Genomic DNA, 22,036 nt, shown 5'->3' with positions numbered 1-22,036 from the left:
TATAATAACTAATTTTGATAGATTATGCCATACCAATTTTTATCTCCAAAATACCCTTATCCCATGACTATCATAATTATTTTTAAATTTTGAAATACAATAAAAAACATAACATTAAATATAAATTACTCAAATTTTATTATATTTCATATAAAAGTTTGTTATACACAAATATAAAACTATATTTTAGATAAAAATTTTAACGTATGTGCATCATGTGGATATGTTTAATAATACGTAAAATGTGTGCGATAGTGACTTAGTTGTCATTGTATATTGGGCTTGTGTTTGAAATTTGACTGTGGGCTTGCCTTTAAACTTCACGTTACATCTTCATTTATTTCTCCATCATGTCTACTTTGTAATGCCCTAACTTTCGAATCGAAGAAATCCAACACCAACGGACGAGGAATGGGGCATTGTCCCTTAATCTAAATTGGGCATTGTCCCGAGTCCCTACCATTTCGCCCAACGAGAATTAGCAAGTCCGTCTTTCAGAGAAACACTCCATCCCATTTTCTTTTTCTCATTGTCTGTACGCCAGCTGCAGCCGCACAGGGAATTCAGGCACATACAGTTAAATTCTGCTTTTCAGGGCATGCATAGCCATTTTTAGTTGTGATTGAAAACGCTTTTCGCCTCACTTTCATCTAACTTAGCCAGCCATTTACCCAACTTATATTCGATTGGTGAATTTCATGATGTCCGTGTTTTCCTGCTTGATGTTTGTGTAGAAAATGGCAAGTTTGGTGGAGAGGCTTCGGCTTCGATCGGAACGCCGGCCCGTTTACAACATAGATGATTCCGACGAAGAAAATGATTTCGTTAAGGGAAATTCTGGGTCGGGCTCTTCTCATGACAAAATAGAAAAAATTGAACGTCCTGATGCGGTAGATTTTGCTTTCCTACCTCTCCCATTAGTTTGTTCGCTTGATTTGTGTGACTTAGTACGTAATCTGTTCACTGTCCAGTTATCGTTGTGCGTGTTATATCTGTGTGCTGATCCACGATCTAAATAGTTGAAACGTACCTATGTTATCTTCTGTGCATGTTTTTGGGCACACATGAATTTGTGCACATATAGTTTTGCTTCTTATTGATTCTGACTCTGTGACGAGTCATTTTCTTAAATGTCATACTTACTACAATGCCACTTAATGAAGGGGACCAATGAAGCACCCGATTATGATGCCTGTATTCGGCAATAGGTTTAGCAGTAAGATGATATGTGCCATAAATCTGATTTGGAGAGTCTTACGATTGGGGATATAAACAATTAATGCTCATCGTACTCTGTGAACTTGCATTGTTGTGGCTTTGCCTGTGCCTGCTTTTAACTTCCACCCGCACCGCCCCTCCCCCATTTGCCCAAGCCGAATATTTTAGGTGTCGGAACTGATGGTTGTGGAAATTAACTTGTTTTCCTGTGTGGCTATTTTCCTTATTTGAATTGATTTTCTACACGTGCATCTAAGAAAATTGTCCTTTGGCTTTATCTCCTATTGATACTTGGTTCCAATTGATTAGGTTCGGTTGCCACATTCTTTATCGAACAATTTTCATCTCAAGAAATCTCGATGCATAAATGTGGGGGATTCAAATTAACACCACAGGACTTACATCTTTTAAAACTGTTGTTAGGGTAGGGGATGCCCCTGGAAAACCTTCATGGCTTCAGGATTGGATTGATTTCAGTAATTAAATTCAATTTTTAACAATTGAGCATTTAATTAGGTATCACGGTTTCAGCTCCTCTCTCTAGGGCCTTAGGCGGAAATCTATAACAGCAACATGCGTCAATAATGCTCATTCCCCATGCCCAGCCAGCCTCTTCTTTTTACGATGCTAGCTTCATTCTCTAGATTTTAGTAAACAACTTTTATTCTTTTCCTACTCATTAATTAGAAAGGATGGAATCTTAACTCAATTGTTCGTTAGCATCCTTGGACTTATGTTATTATATTTCAATTAAATATTAAAGCATTGACAGTTTTTATGACTGGGAAATACCAAATACCATTTTAGACAGTCACACATAAAAATGAGATCAAGGAGCCTTTAAATGAATGCATGAATGTGAGAGATACTCATTTATGACTTACAAGTTTCCTCTAATTTTATCTGGGTTATACGTTAAATTTGTACGTTTTTGCAAAAAATATGGATGTATTGCAATAAATTATGCGGGTTTCTATGCCTTTCAATTTGTGCAGATGCAAATGCATGTTTTGCTGCCTTTTTAGAGTTGCAAGTTTCTAGAATAACTTGTTTCACTGTGTATCTATTAATAGAAAGAAGGCCTGTGTCAAGCTTGTGGCAAAGATGACAATCTTTTGAGCTGTGAAACATGTACCTATGTCTACCATCCAAAGTGTTTACTACCACCACTGAAAGCTCATATTCCTAGTTACTGGAAGTGCCCTGAATGCGTATGCATCCTTTATGCTTCTGGTATAAATCTTGTCAGGGATGAGTGCAACTTTAGTTTGCTTATGTAACCATGTTTTTCAACAGATTGGCCCTCTCATTGAAATTGAGAGAATACTTGACTGTGAGGTGTGTCCCACTGCTATTGATGATAGTGATGCATCTAAGCTTGGATCGGATCAAGCTCTTACGAACCAGTATCTAGTCAAGTGGAAAGGCTTATCCTACCTCCACTGCACATGGTAGAATTTTCATATGATCTCTATTTGCCATGTAGTTATTTCAGTTATTTTTTAAGGCATGTTCCTAGGGAAAGTATATCCTCTGTTATTTGCTCAGCTTCAAATTAACAAATCGTGACCAAGCTATTACAGATTCACTCTCATATGGCACGAATTATTATACTCACCAGTTGAATATTCTTCAAGAACAGTATTACCATCTAATTGAAATTTACTTAAATACTGTTCCAAAAGAAGGTGCAGATTGAATTCCGCAGTGATATTCTCATTTTATCAAGCATGTTTTGTCTTCTTCTTAACCGTATCGTGCGTCATCTGTATGTTGTTCCAGGGTCCCCGAGATAGAATTTGTTAAGGCGCAAAGGTCAAATCCTCGTTTAAAAACCAAAATAAATAACTTCCATAAACAGGCGTCATCACCAACTAACCCTGAGGATGAATTCGGTCCTATCAAACCAGATTGGACTACCGTTGATCGGATTATTGCCTGCAGGTTTCGCTTACATCTTTTGCTGCATTGAATGAATACCTGTGATATTTTGACAAGGCATTGTGCCAAAATTTTAGTCTTGAACCTTTCATTTGTTTCTGTTCGAAAGAATTATTGGACTTTCAGATGAAGAATATATTGTCAATTGCTTTGATTGACTAGACATGTCAGTCAATTTGTCAAAACTCTTTGATTGACATGTCTAGTCACTTAAAAAGGAAAAAAAATCTCTTACTCTTGGACTATTTGTTTAATTATTTGGTTAGCTCGGAGCAATTATTTGTTTCAGGCTTTGCATTCTGAATTTAAAAGTAAATATTTTGAATCAAACTGGCATCTGTTTGTTTAATAATGTTTGATTATCCTCTGCTTTGGTGTACAAATGCGCTCAATGTGTTTGCCCCTATAAAAGTTTGAGTTTTGAATGAATGCTTACCTTCATTCAGTGCTATCCATGCTTTGAGGGAATATTTTAGCTGCCTCTACAAGGATTTAAGTTATTGAAAAGGCTGATTTAAATCAAGGTTTACGACTTCATGCAGTGTCATGCTTTGTCTGTGTATGGTTAGATCTTGAAAAAATGTTCAAAATCGTGGATGAAAACAGTTGTTGCTGGGAAGTCAAAATCATTCTGGCTTTCACCTGTGTGTTGCTTGCTCATCTTTTTAATTTTGCCATTCACATATGACAGCTACTATCATTTATCAGACTATTTGAGTTGGTTGAAGGCTTTACTTCTAACAGCAGAAGTCTTATTATGCTAAGAAAATTTTCTTGTCTTATATAGAAATAAAATGAATTGCTGAACATATGAGCCACGCCACAAAATATGATTGATTTTTGTGCTTGAGTTTAATGCCGGTGGTTTTCCATGGTATAAATGATATATTGGTATTTAATCTATCACATTAATTCCAAGTGTTGTCAAATTATGGTAAAAAACAGGACTGTAGGTGAAGAGAAAGAATACTATGTGAAATGGAAGGAGCTTCCATATGATGACTGCAGTTGGGAGTTGGAATCGGACATTGCATCTTTTCAAAAAGAAATTGAACGATTTAATAGCTTGCAGTCTCGATCTGACAAGATATCTGTTTCAAAACAGAAGAGCAGCCTTCTTGATGCCATGGAATCAAAGAAAAAACAAAAAGAGTTTCAACACTTTGAGAGTAGTCCTGGTTTTCTCTCTGGAGGTATGCCATGCTCTGCATTTTAGCATATATTTTTCATTTTGAGCATATATAATCTTCTATTTGACTCTGTTTTCATCAATTAAAAAATTAAGGTTCATTGCATCCGTATCAGCTTGAAGGGTTGAATTTCTTACGTTTTGCTTGGTCCAAACAAACACATGTGATACTCGCAGATGAGATGGGGCTTGGTATGCTGTTTTGCTTTAAATTGTCCTTTTCCTCGTTCTTTCTCTTACTTTCTCTTTGTGACAAAATTCTGTGCACTAAATTTTTGTGAGCTCAGGCAAAACAATACAGAGTATTGCATTTTTAGCATCTCTTTTTGGGGAGATTCATTACCCACATCTGGTGATTGCTCCTCTTTCGACATTGAGAAACTGGGAGCGTGAATTTGCCACCTGGGCTCCTCATATGAATGTTGTAAGTATACATAAAGTCTGAAATTATAATAAACCAGTGTTTATATTCATAGATAATCAATTGCTGCAGGTGATGTATGTCGGAGGTGCTCATGCTCGCTCTGTGATAAGAGAATATGAATTCTATTATCCCAAAAATCAGAAGAAGAACAAAAAGAAGAAATCTGGTCAAACAGTCAGTGAAAGCAAACAAGATAGAATAAAGTTTGACGTGCTTTTGACGTCATTTGAAATGATCAACATGGATATATCGTCTTTGAAACCCATAAAATGGGAGTGCATGGTGAACAGACATTTCCTAGTAGTGCAATGTTTTTTGTATCCATTTGATGCTTGCTTTTAATGTCCACTGGCATCTATTTGTAGATAGTTGATGAAGGTCATCGTCTTAAAAATAAGGATTCGAAGCTGTTTTCTTCTTTGAAACAGTTCTCTAGCAGACATCGTATTCTCCTGACCGGAACTCCACTTCAGGTTTATTTTTACTCATTTACATTATGATACATTACTGTTTATTTTAGCACTCTGCCATTATTGTGTTGTTGATGCTTATCACGATTTTTAATATTGAGCAGCTACTACTGCTTGTGCAAAGGCATATCAAGTTTTCTTTGTGTTGTTACCTTAGTGCGTACTTTTTTGGATATTGTTATTAACAACTCGCAACTAGAACCGATAATGCCACTGTGCTGGATTATTTTGCAAAATTATTGGATAATCTTGGATGAGCGGACTGAATGTGGTCTTTTCAAATTAGTAATGGATTAATGTATATAAATGTCAATTATGGAGACTTGTGTGGAGTGAGGTTATTTTCAAGTGAGTCAACAATCCTTGATGAAACCAAGTTCAGATTGATTGATGGATCATTGAAATCACTTTATGCTCTGACTTTACAAAAAATGAACTTGAAAGGTAGTCACTAGCCACAAACTTTAGAGAGAAATTTTTAAAAATGCTCAGCCCAATGTTTTCATAACCGAACCGGTGATCGAACTGTTTTACCTTAAAAAAATGGTCCAACCGGTCAGACCGTTTTAACCGGACGGTCGGACCGGAAAACCGTTTATATAATATAATATAATTAATAATATATTTTAAATTTTTAAAACCTAAAATATGTATATAAATAGAAAAATATATAGATTTATCATAGTTTGAAAACTAAATAACCATATAAATATATTCAAAATATTAATTTTAGTTATATATTTTTAAAAAATTAATTAATTAATTAAAAAAACTCTAATATTACTAAAATAATATTTTTAATGATACAAATTCCAAATAATCTTGTATATATATTAAAATATTAAATTAAGGTTTTAATTAAGGTTTTCGACCGGTTCGAAGCCGGTTCGACCGGTTCTTGACCGGTTTTGACTGTAAAAACGGTTTTTAAGAGCAATCCGGACCGGACTAGTGACCGGTTCCCGGTCGAACAGGTCGAACCGGCCGGTCCGGTCCGGTTTTGAAAACATGGGCTCAGCCTGCTCCTTGGTACCCACCGTCGCTTCTTCCCGACCTTCCCCCACTTCATCGGTCTGCGCCGACCACCGGTGCACACCGGCGACCTCTCTCCTAATTGTTTGCTGGATTTTCAACCCTTGCCTTGCCGTCACCTTTTTTTCTTGAGCTTTTCTCGTTTTGTGGCCCAGCCCTTCTTTTTTAGCTTCACTTCAAGATTGGGCAGTCGGGGGAACACAGTTTGATTTAATGAAAGAACTAGGAATGCGAGTTATTTATTGGAGATGGATTTTCGAGGAGTTAGTTGGGTGTGCTCGAAGATTTTGGAATTTATCAAAGAATCTAATTCAGGTCCAATCTTAGGTCGTTTCAGGGGCAACAACTTTGTAATTACAGTGCACAAATTTAGGAACAAGAATGGAAGCTTTCCGGAGTTAAACGAGCCACAACAAAAATGGAAGATTACGAACTTGTGTAGGGAAGGGTCTTCGGTTTCAGATCGTTGTCTTACTCGTTTGGAGGTTAAAAAAGGTACCATTGGTTATTTCATTAGGGAATAGGTCAGTGATTAACAAAAATAGGGAGTTAAATTGGTCGGTGTTTGGATTCAATTATGAGGTGCGACCCACAGGGGCTGTGGTGATGTTAGATGAAGATTATTTCTTGCAATATCAGGGTTGGGGGGTTGACTGTTGAGTAGGCGTAGAGGGGTGATTAGAACAGTCTTGAGGAAAGAAAGTCTGGACATTGTAGTGTTGCAGGAGGTGAAAAGACAGCGAATAGACAGGGTATTAATTGCAAGCTTGTGGGAAGTTCAGGGTCGTGGATTGGTTACTTTTACCAGCTATCTGCCGATTAGGGGGAATTTTGGTAATGTGGGATTCTAGGTCACAATTAAGGACATCCTTTTAGGACTGTTTTCAGTATCCGTTGAACTTGAGAAGGATTGTGAGACAAAATGGTGGTTTTTAGCAATGTAGGGTCGTGTAAACCAAGAGAAAGACAGGATTTTTTGGACGAATTGGTTGGATTGTATGTCATTTGTGGGGAGAGATGGTGTGTTGGGAGGATTTTAATGTGGTTAGATCTCCGAGTGAGAAACAAAACAGTAATTCAGTGACTAGTAGCATGATTTGTTTTGATATCCTAATCAGGGAACTTGAGTTGTGTGATCCACCTCTTTTGAATGTAAAATTTACTTGGTCCAATATGAGAGCGTCATCCATTTGTTGCAGGCTCGACAAATTCTTGTTACTAAGGGGTGGATGGATTCTTTCTTTTTTTCCGTCAAAGTGTATTGCCTAGAATTACATCGGATCATTTTCTGTTGCTTCTAGACACTTCGAAGGGAGGTTTAGGGACCAACTCCTTTTAGGTTTGAAAAGGTTTGGTTAGAACACAATAATTTAGAAATATATTTTCTCGTTGGTGGTGTACAACTGATACTCAAGGATGGGAAGGGTTCAAGTTCATGACGAAGATTAAGGTCTTAAAATCTAATCTAATCTTAAAAAGTGGAATGAAGAGGTTTTTGGGGATTTGGGCAATTGATGTAAGGATTTGGAAGAGAAAATCAAGAAATTGGATGTGGAAAATAGGGCCAGGGGTCAGGTTTTTGGCAACCGAGAAAAGGAGACGAGGTGTGCTCTAGAAGATTAAATGTGAAAAAAAAAATGTTAGGTCAAAAGGTAAGGTTAAGTGGATTAAAGAAGGGGATTGTAACTCAAAATTCATTCAGTTGTTACTCTCAGCGAAGGAGCAAGTCAACCATTGATAAGTTGGAACTGGATGATGGATGGGTTACTTCAGATGGAGAACAAATTGTTTCTCAGTTAGTAGTTTTTTTTCCAAAATTTGTACAGGAAATCTAATTGGGGTGGGGGGTGGGGAATAAGAGGGGAATGAAGTCTATTGATATGGAGGCTGGATTGGAATTTGGAGCTTGAAAGGAATTTTTCAGAGAAGGAGATCAAGAAGAGCAGTCGTTGAAAGTGATGGCACAAAAGCACCGGGGCCGGATGGGTTTTCGATTGTAGTTTTTCAGGAATGCTGTGACATACTCAAAAGGGGACTTGTTGAAGGTTTTCAATGAATTTTTTGAGGGGGTGTTATCAGTTGTATTACCAATGATCTTTTCAGTTAAATCCTTCTTCGAGTCTTTCTTTCCGAGTAGTGTGTTTCCAGCTTTTCCACTTTTCAACGTCATCTGGAAGATTCCGGTTCCAACAAAGGTTCAAATTTTTTCGTGGACCGCAGTGTTGGGCAAAGTGCCAACATCGGAGACGATGCAAAAGAGGTGGCCTACATGTGCTCTATGCCCCAATTGGTGTGTGCTGTGTAGGAAAGAGATGGAGACGCAAGACCACATGTTCATTCATTGTACCTTTACAAGGGGGCTTTGGGATAGAGCCTTGGCAGAGATGAGGCTGGTTTGGGCGGCTCCAAGATCAACTCAAGATTTATTCGCTATCGATCTCGGTCATCCGTTGGGCGAGAAAGGCAGAATCTTTTGGAGGGTGGTAGTCCGTGGAATATGTTGGTCCGTATGGTTGAAGAGGAATAGAAGCATATTTGAAGATGTTGAAAAATCCATTGACGAGTGCTGGGAAAGGATTAAAATCCGAGTTTCGACTTGGATTGGGTATCATGTAATCTTTGAAAAAATATCAATCTCCGATTTATTACGAGATTGGGCTTTTGCCTTTTGTTGATAGATGTAGGATCATGACAACCTTGTTGTCGAGGGCGGATCACTTGTCCGCATTTTGTACTACATAACTTTATCATAATTAATACAATATTGTTTCTTATAAAAAAAAAGTTGTATTACCAATGAGACACAAGCTTTTTTCTACAAAGAAACAAGAGTTGGTTAAAATGAAGGACTTTCAGTCGATTAGCTTGGTAACGAGTCTTTACAAGATTATTGCTTAAGTGTTGTCTTTGAGATTGAAGAAGGTTATGCCTATTAGAATAGCAGACTCCCATAATGCTTTTATTGAAAGAAGACAAATTCTAGCTGATTAATTGCAAATGAGTTACTGGATGAAGTCAGGTTCAAGAAGAGAAGCGGTTGGGTTTTTCAGGTAGATTTTGAGAAGGCCTACGACCATGTCGATTGGAGGTTCTTGGATATTGTGCTTTTTAAGAAAGGTTTTGGAGATCGGTGGAGAAGGTGGATCAAGTGTTGTTTGTCGAGTGTCTCTTGTTCGATACTTATTAATTGTAAGCCCATGTGTAAATTTAGAGGAGAGAGAGGTCTGAGGCAAGGAGATCCGCCATCACCTTTTCTTTTTAACCTGGTGGTAGACGTGTTGGGTAGATTGGTAGACAATGTAAAAACGATGGATATTTAGAGGTCTGACATTGGGTACAAATAGGGTCAAAGTTTGACATATTCAGTTTGCGGATGATACCTTGTTCTTCTCAAGGGATGAGAACCATCTAAGGTTTTTGGAGGAGATTGTGCAGTCCTTTAGTGACATGTCTGGGCTGAAGATCAATTTGGTGAAGAGCACCTTGCAAGAGATTAATTGTGATGAAAAGAATGGGAAGATTAGCCAGTGAGATTGGGTGTGGGGGGAATCTTGGCCCATTAAATATTTTGGAGTTCCTTAGGGTGTTTGGGGGGGGGGGGGGGGGGAGAATTCTTTAAAAGTCTCATTTGGGGAACCTTCAAGTTGACCAAGAAATTAGCAAGTTGGAAGAAATCTTTTCTATCCGGAGGAGAGAGATTGACTAGTTTTGAATGCTTTACCGTGCTACATGTCATTGTTCAAGGTCCCAAGGGGGAGGACTTTTCAGCTGCCAAACAATATTTCCCCACCTCGTCCCTGACGTTTTAGTTGTTTTTTTATTTTTCTCATAACTAAAACACGGTACCGGGTTTTAGTGATCAGGGACGAGTTGGGCATCATTGGTTGGGCAGCTGAAAATTTCTACCCAAGGGGATAGCAGACGCAATGGAGAAGATTATGAGAGATTTCTTGTGGTATGAACCCGATGGGGATCACCTGTAGCACCCTTATCCGAGCCGTTACTAAACCTACTAATAAGCATGCATGATTAAAACTTAATAAGAACATTTAAACATCGGAAACAATAACTTAAAGTATTTTTACAATTCAAACGCAAACATAACAATAATCCCAATCTTAAACGTTAATACAAACGATTTCGAAATCATAATCCTACACGAGAATATGAGAAACCAAATAAAACCTCTGCTGGAACACCACTGAAAACCCAACTGCTCTACCCTCTGCCGTAGTCCGAACCGTCCAATCTAAGACCTGCCCCGTGGAATGGGATGTCCAAGATGACACAAGGACGCGAACGACAATGTACGAGTATTCAAACCATGCTTTTTTGATCAGAAAGTATTCAAACCATATGATGCATGCAAAATGCAATATGCTCGGATATAAACTATCAAAGATCAAGTCTAGAATCTCATGCTCAGTCTAGAGGCGCCTGAGTGCGTAGTTTCTGATTTGCCATAAGCATGTTTTGGCTCCCACACTCATCATCAAGACGTGGACCTACAATATCCAAGGTCATCAGAGCCCGCGGGTCCCATCGGACACTGCAGCTCTCGATACCCAACCGTCCACAAAATAGAATAGGGTTGACCGGGCCCAACAAACGAGGTATATCTCTAAGACATCAGGCCCAACGTGGGGGGGGGGGGGGGAGAATTCTTTAAAAGTCTCATTTGGGGAACCTTCAAGTTGACCAAGAAATTAGCAAGTTGGAAGAAATCTTTTCTATCCGGAGGAGAGAGATTGACTAGTTTTGAATGCTTTACCGTGCTACATGTCATTGTTCAAGGTCCCAAGGGGGAGGACTTTTCAGCTGCCAAACAATATTTCCCCACCTCGTCCCTGACGTTTTAGTTGTTTTTTTATTTTTCTCATAACTAAAACACGGTACCGGGTTTTAGTGATCAGGGACGAGTTGGGCATCATTGGTTGGGCAGCTGAAAATTTCTACCCAAGGGGATAGCAGACGCAATGGAGAAGATTATGAGAGATTTCTTGTGGTATGAACCCGATGGGGATCACCTGTAGCACCCTTATCCGAGCCGTTACTAAACCTACTAATAAGCATGCATGATTAAAACTTAATAAGAACATTTAAACATCGGAAACAATAACTTAAAGTATTTTTACAATTCAAACGCAAACATAACAATAATCCCAATCTTAAACGTTAATACAAACGATTTCGAAATCATAATCCTACACGAGAATATGAGAAACCAAATAAAACCTCTGCTGGAACACCACTGAAAACCCAACTGCTCTACCCTCTGCCGTAGTCCGAACCGTCCAATCTAAGACCTGCCCCGTGGAATGGGATGTCCAAGATGACACAAGGACGCGAACGACAATGTACGAGTATTCAAACCATGCTTTTTTGATCAGAAAGTATTCAAACCATATGATGCATGCAAAATGCAATATGCTCGGATATAAACTATCAAAGATCAAGTCTAGAATCTCATGCTCAGTCTAGAGGCGCCTGAGTGCGTAGTTTCTGATTTGCCATAAGCATGTTTTGGCTCCCACACTCATCATCAAGACGTGGACCTACAATATCCAAGGTCATCAGAGCCCGCGGGTCCCATCGGACACTGCAGCTCTCGATACCCAACCGTCCACAAAATAGAATAGGGTTGACCGGGCCCAACAAACGAGGTATATCTCTAAGACATCAGGCCCAACGTGTGGGGGGGGGGGGGGGGGAATTCTTTAAAAGTCTCATTTGGGGAACCTTCAAGTTGACCAAGAAATTAGCAAGTTGGAAGAAATCTTTTCTATCCGGAGGAGAGAGATTGACTAGTTTTGAATGCTTTACCGTGCTACATGTCATTGTTCAAGGTCCCAAGGGGGAGGACTTTTCAGCTGCCAAACAATATTTCCCCACCTCGTCCCTGACGTTTTAGTTGTTTTTTTATTTTTCTCATAACTAAAACACGGTACCGGGTTTTAGTGATCAGGGACGAGTTGGGCATCATTGGTTGGGCAGCTGAAAATTTCTACCCAAGGGGATAGCAGACGCAATGGAGAAGATTATGAGAGATTTCTTGTGGTATGAACCCGATGGGGATCACCTGTAGCACCCTTATCCGAGCCGTTACTAAACCTACTAATAAGCATGCATGATTAAAACTTAATAAGAACATTTAAACATCGGAAACAATAACTTAAAGTATTTTTACAATTCAAACCCAAACATAACAATAATCCCAATCTTAAACGTTAATACAAACGATTTCGAAATCATAATCCTACACGAGAATATGAGAAACCAAATAAAACCTCTGCTGGAACACCACTGAAAACCCAACTGCTCTACCCTCTGCCGTAGTCCGAACCGTCCAATCTAAGACCTGCCCCGTGGAATGGGATGTCCAAGATGACACAAGGACGCGAACGACAATGTACGAGTATTCAAACCATGCTTTTTTGATCAGAAAGTATTCAAACCATATGATGCATGCAAAATGCAATATGCTCGGATATAAACTATCAAAGATCAAGTCTAGAATCTCATGCTCAGTCTAGAGGCGCCTGAGTGCGTAGTTTCTGATTTGCCATAAGCATGTTTTGGCTCCCACACTCATCATCAAGACGTGGACCTACAATATCCAAGGTCATCAGAGCCCGCGGGTCCCATCGGACACTGCAGCTCTCGATACCCAACCGTCCACAAAATAGAATAGGGTTGACCGGGCCCAACAAACGAGGTATATCTCTAAGACATCAGGCCCAACGTGATATGTCATGCATAATATGTCAAAACAGTAAAACATGTATCATGCAACAAATAATTATGCAACACTGGTCCACAATTTGTACTTTAATTATCTTAATTATTAATAATATTTATGTTTCTGATCAAAAAAAAAATTATGCAACACAAGCGTGTATACTACGTTTGGATATCTCAATCAATATATCACGTACCTCACTAAACCAATCTGGCAGAAAGTCTACTCGCCTGAATCTAGACAAACCAACATACTGAAATCACTATCATGCCAGATCCAGAATTACTGAACATGCTTCAAAGTTCTTCCTACTAATCCTTAATTCACTATTTAAGGCCTTAGAATTATACCCGCATCCGACTTCAGCTCGTTGATGATGTCTCGATCTGCGTGTCCTGGGTCACCGGCCCTTCCTCGACACTAAACTACCCTAGAAACTAGCTAGAAAACCTATGTTGTACCGTATATGGCTAGAGCTCGAGAGAGAGAAGCTGAGGGAAGCGGTGTAGGGAACAAATGAAATCAGCTTTTATTTATAGGTTGCATCTAGACTAGGTCAGAAGATCCGAACTCAATCTTATCTGCTACGCGTCATAATCTCATTCGTCTAGTTGGATTTCTTGGGATAATGTAAGCTGAAGTAGATTGGGTGGTACGATTTTTTAAAATCGGTGGGTCCAAACATGTCGATCCTCAATTATTCAATTCCTTAATAATGCTTAATTAACTCTCTTTAATCATGTCTTAATTAGTACTTTATTTAAATAAGGATTTGGGTCATCACATCAACATAATCATCTTATTGCTTGGGAGCACAAGTTTGCAGAACTCAAGATAGAAGCGGTATAGGTATTGGTAATATTTGTATGAGGAACAGGACACTGTTATGTAAGTGGTGGCAGAGATTTTCCAATGAGGGGGATTCAGTTTTAAAAAAGATAATTGTAAATAAAAACGGTTCACAGGGAGACGGATCTGCAGGGTCGGCATTGAACCTAACTTTTAGGGGCAATTGGAAATTTGTTTCTAGGATCTACCCGACTTTTATCTAGTCAGTGAAGGTGATGGTCAGGAGGGGTGATAAAATCAGATTCTGGGAGGACAGGTGGCAGGGGTAAGGTTTTTTTCAAAATCCTTTTCTGTCTTTATTTCAGCTTTCTTTGGTCCATAATCAGCCAATTTCTCATTTCGTGACCTTTGGATCTGTGCCCAATATTTCTACTCTCTCTTGGAATCTCCACTTTCGGAGGGATCTCAAGGAAGAGAAGGTGAGTGATTTGAGCTTATTGCCATTGAGAGGGTTAGGTTATGCGAGGGAGTTGCAGATGGGTGGAAATGGGTTTGGGAGTCATCTGGTGAGTTTATCGTTAAATCATTCTTCGAGTCATTATTTGATAATAGCAATCAACCATCATTTCCATTGTGTCGAACCATATGGCAAGCTTCCACTCCTTCCAAGGTTCAGGTATTCTCGTGGACAATTGCGTTTGGAAAATTACCGACGTGTGATTTGATGCAAAAGAAAAACCCTTTGCGGACAACATGTGCTGACTCAGCCACTCAGGATCACTTATTCATTGCCCATTTACATATGATATTTGGTCTAAAGCATTGGAGGAGATGGGTTTGGTTTGGGTTCTTCTGAGATCAACTTGGATTTATTTGCAATGGATTTTGGGTGTGGTCTGGGGAGGAGGGAAAGTATTTTTTGGGTTATGGTTGTTCACTGATACGTTGGTCGGTTTGGTTGGAAAGGAATAGGAGGATTTTTGACGATCTAGATACTCAATTGAAGAATGTTGGGATAAGATCAAGTTTAGAGTGGCATGTTGGAATTTGAATAATGCAGAGTTCAAATCATTTTCGATGTCAGATCAGTATATGAGTTGGAGTTTTGGATTTTGTTAGCAGCTTATGAGCCTAAGTTAGGCGTGGACCTCTAGTCCACTTTTTGTAATTAAACTATTCTATTAATATACTACTGTTTCCTATAAAAAAAAATCACTTTTTACTGTAAATGCTTTGGGTCCTTCTACCCCTCTTCCATTCAGGTTGCATGTAGTGATTGCATAAACACCTGTAGTTATGAATGAAATGCAAAAAAATGATGGGGATGCCATGTTCTTGCTTCTTTTTATGTTGTGTTAGGCATGTAAATTGGTGAGACACTTCACCTTCCATCACCATCCCTGTGTATTGAGATCCTATGCCCACTATTTTGTGATGTTTTTCTTGTGAAGTCAGTGAGTCTCTGGGGATGAACTCTTCCCATCATTCTATATTTGAACAGTGGTAGCATGGGTTCTTATGAAGTTTACAGTTGGAAAAAATACTTATTTCTGCCTTTTAATTTGTAACATGATTATATGACCATTGTCTTCATGAATTACAGAACAATTTAGATGAGCTTTTCATGCTTATGCATTTCCTTGATGCAGGGAAGGTCAGTGTATTCTAACTTGATATTGTTTTATCATTGTGAGTAAATCAACTAATATTATATGAAAATTTTCTATTATTCTTTTGTTTTGTCAAATGTATTTTCAGTTTGGAAGTTTAGAGGAGTTCCAGGAGGAGTTCAAGGATATAAATCAAGAGGAGCAAATCTCTAGGCTTCATAAGATGTTGGCACCACATCTACTGAGAAGTAATAACTGAAACTTATCTTGTAAATTGGAGCTTGTGGTTCTTTTCTCGCCTTTATGATCAGGAAACATCTTTCAATGTTAAAGCAAATTATATACAATTCTCAGGCATGGTACTAATAGCCACTACAGGACTAAAGCCAAATCTTCACTGGCTTAAAAAATTGATTGATTATTTACCATGTTGCATGCATGGAGGACAAGAACCATTTGCTCGAACCTTTATGGAAACAAGTATGCATGGGCTGACATGTCATACTCCAGCATTTGACTCACAAACTGCTCGCACCCTCAATTTTGTTCCTTGTTTTGAATCAAATTTAAAACCGCGAACTCTCTCTTCTAATCTCTTTGCCCAGAGCATCTATGATTCTCCTTTACTATTCAGCCTGCACAATCAATCTGCTTGCTTCATTGTATTTTTCTTATGGCCAGTTCATCAATAATGCTTGTTTTACTCCCATTGACTTAATTGCATATGGTTGCCGGCCTTTTTGATATATCAAGATATTTTTTTTTTTGTCTTTCCTTTTCTTGCTAAGAAATTGGACCAATGTCCATGAGGAGTTTGCAATGCAGAAGGATCTGCAATTTTGTACTTCTACAAACAAACGTCCTTGACAATAACTTTGATTTGTAGGATTGAAGAAAGATGTCATGAAAGAGCTGCCTCCTAAAAGAGAACTCATTCTTCGTGTTGAATTGAGTAGCATGCAGAAAGAATATTACAAAGCAATTTTGACTCGTAATTATAAAATATTAACTCGCAAGGGTGGTGCACAGGTGGGTTGATAAATTATTGTTTGTCTTGTTATCTTACTGGAAGGACTTTGGATCAAGCTTAATCTTGTTGTTGATTGCTAGATTTCCCTCATAAATGTGGTGATGGAACTGCGCAAACTCTGTTGTCATCCCTTTATGCTGGAAGGCGTCGAACCAGAAGATGCTAATGAGTTTAACAAGTACTACGTGCACCTACCCCCCCACCCCACACACGCAAGTGCACACACAATGATTTTCACATTTTTTTTCTTGATGGAATTAAGATGCATTTGATGCCTGCTAGGACATAATTATGATTTTTCTGCTCACAAGATTCCACGATGTTTATAAACAGGCAATTTCTGGAATCCTCGGGAAAGTTACAGCTGTTAGACAAGATGATGGTCAAGCTTAAAGAGCAAGGCCACAGAGTTCTGATATATACTCAGTTTCAGCATATGCTGGACCTGTTAGAAGATTATTGTAATTTTAGGGTATTCATATTTAGTTAAACTTGTTAATTGATATTCCAAAAATATATTTCAAAACATGAACTGACGGTCCAATGTACTCATTAGAAATGGCATTTTGAGAGGATTGATGGAAGAGTTGGCGGAGCAGAAAGACAAATCCGAATAGATAGGTTTAATGCGAAGAATTCATCCAGATTTTGCTTTCTGCTATCAACTAGAGCTGGAGGTTTGGGAATCAATCTTGCTACCGCTGATACTGTAATTATATATGACAGGTAATAAATATTCTTGGGTTCAGTAGCAGTTATTTGCTTATTTGTATCCTAGTTTTGTATTTGGGTGATGTATCGGTTCTTTATGTCTATGTTCATTTTGCTTATTTGAACTATATTACTTTCTGTGGTGAAGCAAAAATGGAAGTATTGGGGTGATGCAATAATGAGTTTATTGTTTTATGTGGCTCCTGAATTCTCTACATTATTGCTAGATCATATCATTAATTAATTTATAACGCACATTATTTCAATTGGCATGCAATTTTATCTTCCCCCTATCGCCCATTTCATAACTTGAAGTTTAAATTTTAGCTATGTGCCAGATTTGATATTTGCTACCTTTGAAACGTGGGGAGCTATATTTATCATAGAAATCACAATACTTAGAATTGGGGCACCAATCATTGTTAGACCTCTCTGCTTCTGTTCTTTAGTATTCCTTGCTTGCCATGACTTTCTGATGGTCTTGATAATTTAATATTGTAAGACGATCAAATCACAGAGAAAAAGCAAACTTTTGAAAGATTTAGTTCAAGTTGATTTACAATGCATTTGTGTATGTCATGTCATGAGGTCACAAAAGCTCTTGACCTTTTAAGTTATGATTGTGATTATGATCTTTTATTGGTAGTATTAGTTGCATTGATTCTTTGGGATCGAGATAACTAGTTAATTGTGATTGATATCATGGATTTACTTTATTTTTTATTTGTATGTCATGAATCTGCTTTAATGTTTTGAACAACTTTCGTGCCCATTATGACTGGGGAAATAATGACCTTTATTATGTCATACACAGTCTTAAAATATAATTCTACTAATTTTGAGTGCCTGAAATTTGCAGTGATTGGAATCCTCATGCTGATCTGCAGGCAATGGCAAGAGCTCATCGACTTGGTCAAACAAATAAGGTTGTACACCTTGTAGATCTTGTCGTGGCAGCCTCTTGAATCTTCAATTTGTCACTAGGCTTATCAGTGGTGTGATTTTTTATTTTCTTTTTTAATTTTTTGTGCAGGTGATGATTTACAGACTCATAACTAGGGGAACCATCGAGGAAAGAATGATGCAAATGACCAAAAAGAAAATGGTTTTGGAGCATCTTGTTGTCGGAAAGCTCAAGACACAGAATATAAATCAGGTAAAGATGTAATGTGATAGGAAGCATATTTTTTTTCCTTTTCACCATGACATTGTAAAGTGTGACTTTGCTTTTAAGAGGCACTTTTATGGAGAAGTGATAAACAAGAATCATAGAGGAGGAGATAAAAAAGGATAGAGATGGGGAAGAAGGGTGAGGAGGAAATGATGGGTATGGTGGGAAGTAGTGCCGTGCAGTGCAGAACAAAGAGATGAAGAGGAAAGGTGATTTGGTGTTGTATGGAGTGAAGGAATTGGGTAGGACAGAGATTATGATTAATTGTGGCAAAAATAATTAAATTATTTTCTGGGTATTCGTCAAATTACATAAAAAGTATTAACTACCTTTTATGAATCTACTCAGACAAACTCAGCAAAGCATATGCTTTATTGCTTTTAATATACAAAGTTCAGAGATTTTAATTGTTTGTTGTACATGAAGTAATCAGATTGTACCACATTTTAATTTATATTCTTGTGCTGATACGCTTTGATTCTGCTGCAGGAGGAACTGGATGATATCATAAGGTATGGCTCAAAAGAATTATTTGCCGATGACAACGACGAATTGGTAAAATCTCGCCAAATTCATTATGATGACACTGCAATTGATAGGTAAATCACCTTCCATTCTCATTGAATCATTGAATCCACTTTATGTTTTTCATAATAAATCTGAACCCTAATTGAATGTAGATTACTGAATCGCGAACAAATCGAAGATGAGGACTCCTCATTGTATGATGAAGAGGAGGATGGGTTTTTGAAAGCCTTTAAGGTTTGTAGCTTTCTTAAATAAATTTAGTATATTTGTTGTCACAATCTTAACAATATCATTGAATCTCTGAATGCAATATCTATTGGGGTTTTCTGCTCATTTTTGTGGTTCCGAAGGTTCATGTGCGTCTTGCCGTCAGGATTCTAATGTGTATGGATGGATATATGCTTGTCCATGTCCTTGAGTTAATTATAACAACAATTTGGAAACTCTATATCATACCCCAGCTTATGATGCAATTATGGAGCATCTTCAATTTGAAAATTTTGATGCTTATAGGTGGTTGATGTTTTATGATTTCTTTGTTTGCAAATGGAAAGCTACCTTTGATATTTCAGAGAAGCCAATGCTATCCTTTATTGTCAGCAATATGGGTTTTCCTGAATCAGAACCATTTCATTTATGGAATTTGGGAGCTTTGTTTGATAATGTAAGGATTTGCATGTCTGTTTGAATCTTTTGTAATCATTAAGTGCATGCCTCAGGTTGCAAATTTCGAGTACATTGATGAAGCAGAAATGGCGGCAGAAGAGGAAGCACCTGCAATACCAGCAGAATATAAAGCACCTTTAAACAATCCTGAACGAGCAAGCTACTGGGAAGACCTTTTGCAAGACAAATACGAAGTGCAAAAAATTGAAGAGTTTAATGCCATGGGAAAGGGCAAGAGGAGCCGCAAGCAGGTATTATATTTGAAATCTCAATTCACTTTAGTTGCTTGCTGAGTAGAGCCATCTAAACGGGTTAGGCCTGTGGGGCCTGCCCATCCCTACGAAAAATAGGCGGGTTGGGTTGCGATTTTAGTTGCTTGTTTGAAGGGGGGGTTAAAAATGGGTGGCTCGTTTGGGTTGCGGGTTGGGCCCCGCCCCACCACCTTTTTTCTTAAATTTTCTCTATTACGTTATTCTAATGGTTTATATGTGGCTGATCGGATTCATGCATGGTTGATGAGTTTTGAAAGATTTATATGATTTGTAATAGTGTTATTTCATTAAATTTGAAAGATTCATAGTGATTGATGAATTTTAGAAATTTTATATTACTTATAATGGTTTATGTATGGCTATTGGTTGATGATTTTTGAAAAATTTATATCGTTTATAAATTATTATTATTATTATATATTTTTGGCCAATTTTTTTTTTTAATTTGACGGTTGACCTGCCTAACCCGCAGCCGTGGCCAGTTGGGTTGGGTTGTGGTTTTTCCAATCCGCCTGGTTGGGCTGCCAGCCCGCCCCGTTTGATGGTGGACCAAGGCTGGGGGAAGGGTGGGGCGTGGTGTCCCATTTGACAGCTCTATTGCTTACAAATGCTAACAATATGAGAGAATTTGGACTAGTTAATTGGAAGAAAGTAAGTTCCAGCTCAGAATTAATGTGGTTTGAGTAATGGATGAAAACCTTTTCATTTGCGATTACGTAGTCATGAAAACCTTTTTCAGTTACTATCAGGTTGTCATATACTTTTGACGTAGTTTTGTGCTCTGTGCATGATATCTCAATGCTTACAGTATTCAGTTATTTAAGAGAGAGATGAACTTGATGTGCCTCTCGTAAATTCAATGTTATTTTTTGTCAAATTGTCACAAACTCAATATCTTTGTAGTATTTTACTTTTAGTCCTTGTTTACTACTGAATCATGTATCTTATGAAGGGAAATAGTCAGAAGATACCCTGAGATTTAATGAGTGAATAATCCGAGAAGGATGTAGATTTTAATGACCTAACAAGCCTGTAGTGCTCAAGTAGTATTTTGTATAAAATTAAGGATATCAAGGTCTTGTAATTGTTTTCTTACAATCCAGTCTCACTTAGTGTCCATTTAATAGCAAGAGAGATGTGGGAGAGGGAGAGGGAGAGGGAGAGGGAGAGGGAGAGGGACAAGGAAAGGGAAGGGGTTCCATCCTTTCCTTGGGAGAGGGGTTTGCTTTCATACCTGATACCACTTTTCGAAACGATGGACGGGAAGGGGAAGAAAAGAGGTTAGTCAAATCTTTCATATAAAGTTCTATATGTCCAAGCATGTCTCATTTCTTTCTTTCTTCTCCTTGTTTTTTTCCCCATATCTGTCATCCATTAGGACCATTACGCATGCAATCCACATTGCAAATAACGGATTTGTCCTTTTCGGAAGTGTCGAATTAACCCTGCCACGATTCAGTTTATACTGTGAACCGAACTCGGGACATACAGATTACAGAACTGTAGGTGGTGTTTATTTTGACTCGAAAATAAGATAGAAACCTAAAACTTACTGTTCGATATTGGTTCTTAGAAATTTAAAAGTTGAAATGAAATCAGAACCAAAAACTGAAGTCCTCAGTTCTTATGTCATTAAGGTTCTGAGGATAAGTAGATAGCTTAGCCCATTTGATTTTAGCTACTTGATTAATTCAAATAAATAGGACCTTGTTTTTTTTTTTTTCACAATTAGTGAACGATGATCCATTGTAGAAGTCGACGAGTTGAGTGTTCTCTTGGGAGCTTTAGAGAGGATCAGATTGAGTGAAGGAGTGTATGATATCAGAGTATGGAGTGGGGATTCGTCTGTCTATTCTCAGTCAAATTTTTTATGAATCTTTCTTTCCGATTAGTAGGTTTCCTTTATTTCCGCTTTTCCATTCTATTTGGAAAGTCCCGATTCCACCAAAGATTTAAGTATTCTCCTGGACTGCTGTCTTGGGTAAGTTGCCGACTTGCGATTCCATGCAAAAGAGGTGTCCCTCTTGTGCTCTCTCCCCGACTGGTGTGTCCTTTGCCAGAAAGAGATGGAAACTCAGAATCACGTGCTCTTTTTTTGCCTTGCCCTCATAGGACGTCTTTGTGGGCCAGATCTTTGGGGGAAATGGGATTACTGTGGTTAGTACCAAGATCTACGAAAGATCTTCTCTGTTTGGATCTTGGTCATCTTTTGGGAAAGAGGGGGAGAATTCTGTGGACAGTAGCAG

General features: G+C 38.2%; 1 protein-coding gene across 4 annotated transcripts in view; it reads left to right on the top strand.

Annotated features, from left to right (window-relative positions):
• Nucleotides 1-355: 355 nt before the first annotated feature.
• The window catches only part of LOC140859797 (CHD3-type chromatin-remodeling factor PICKLE), a 34,684-nt gene continuing 13,003 nt past the window's right edge, over nucleotides 356-22,036 (top strand). Inside the window, exons 1-21 of one of the 4 annotated variants that reach the window (XM_073262358.1) lie at nucleotides 356-576; nucleotides 735-890; nucleotides 2,292-2,429; nucleotides 2,515-2,669; nucleotides 3,001-3,162; nucleotides 4,105-4,352; nucleotides 4,445-4,540; nucleotides 4,636-4,772; nucleotides 4,842-5,054; nucleotides 5,138-5,245; nucleotides 15,406-15,456; nucleotides 15,561-15,660; nucleotides 16,299-16,441; nucleotides 16,523-16,620; nucleotides 16,776-16,914; nucleotides 16,999-17,168; nucleotides 18,013-18,079; nucleotides 18,187-18,309; nucleotides 18,814-18,923; nucleotides 19,005-19,086; nucleotides 19,572-19,769. In XM_073262358.1, coding sequence (XP_073118459.1) covers nucleotides 738-890; nucleotides 2,292-2,429; nucleotides 2,515-2,669; nucleotides 3,001-3,162; nucleotides 4,105-4,352; nucleotides 4,445-4,540; nucleotides 4,636-4,772; nucleotides 4,842-5,054; nucleotides 5,138-5,245; nucleotides 15,406-15,456; nucleotides 15,561-15,660; nucleotides 16,299-16,441; nucleotides 16,523-16,620; nucleotides 16,776-16,914; nucleotides 16,999-17,168; nucleotides 18,013-18,079; nucleotides 18,187-18,309; nucleotides 18,814-18,923; nucleotides 19,005-19,086; nucleotides 19,572-19,769 — 2,691 coding nt within the window. In that variant the 5' untranslated portion in view covers nucleotides 356-576; nucleotides 735-737. The other 3 variants (XM_073262356.1, XM_073262355.1, XM_073262357.1) reach the window with 3 other exon arrangements.

This window comes from Henckelia pumila, chromosome 4, assembly GCF_033568475.1.
Source record: "Henckelia pumila isolate YLH828 chromosome 4, ASM3356847v2, whole genome shotgun sequence".
NCBI lineage: Eukaryota > Viridiplantae > Streptophyta > Magnoliopsida > Lamiales > Gesneriaceae > Henckelia > Henckelia pumila.
Note: the sequence above shows the minus strand (reverse complement) of the source record. Positions and strands in the feature narration are given on the sequence as shown.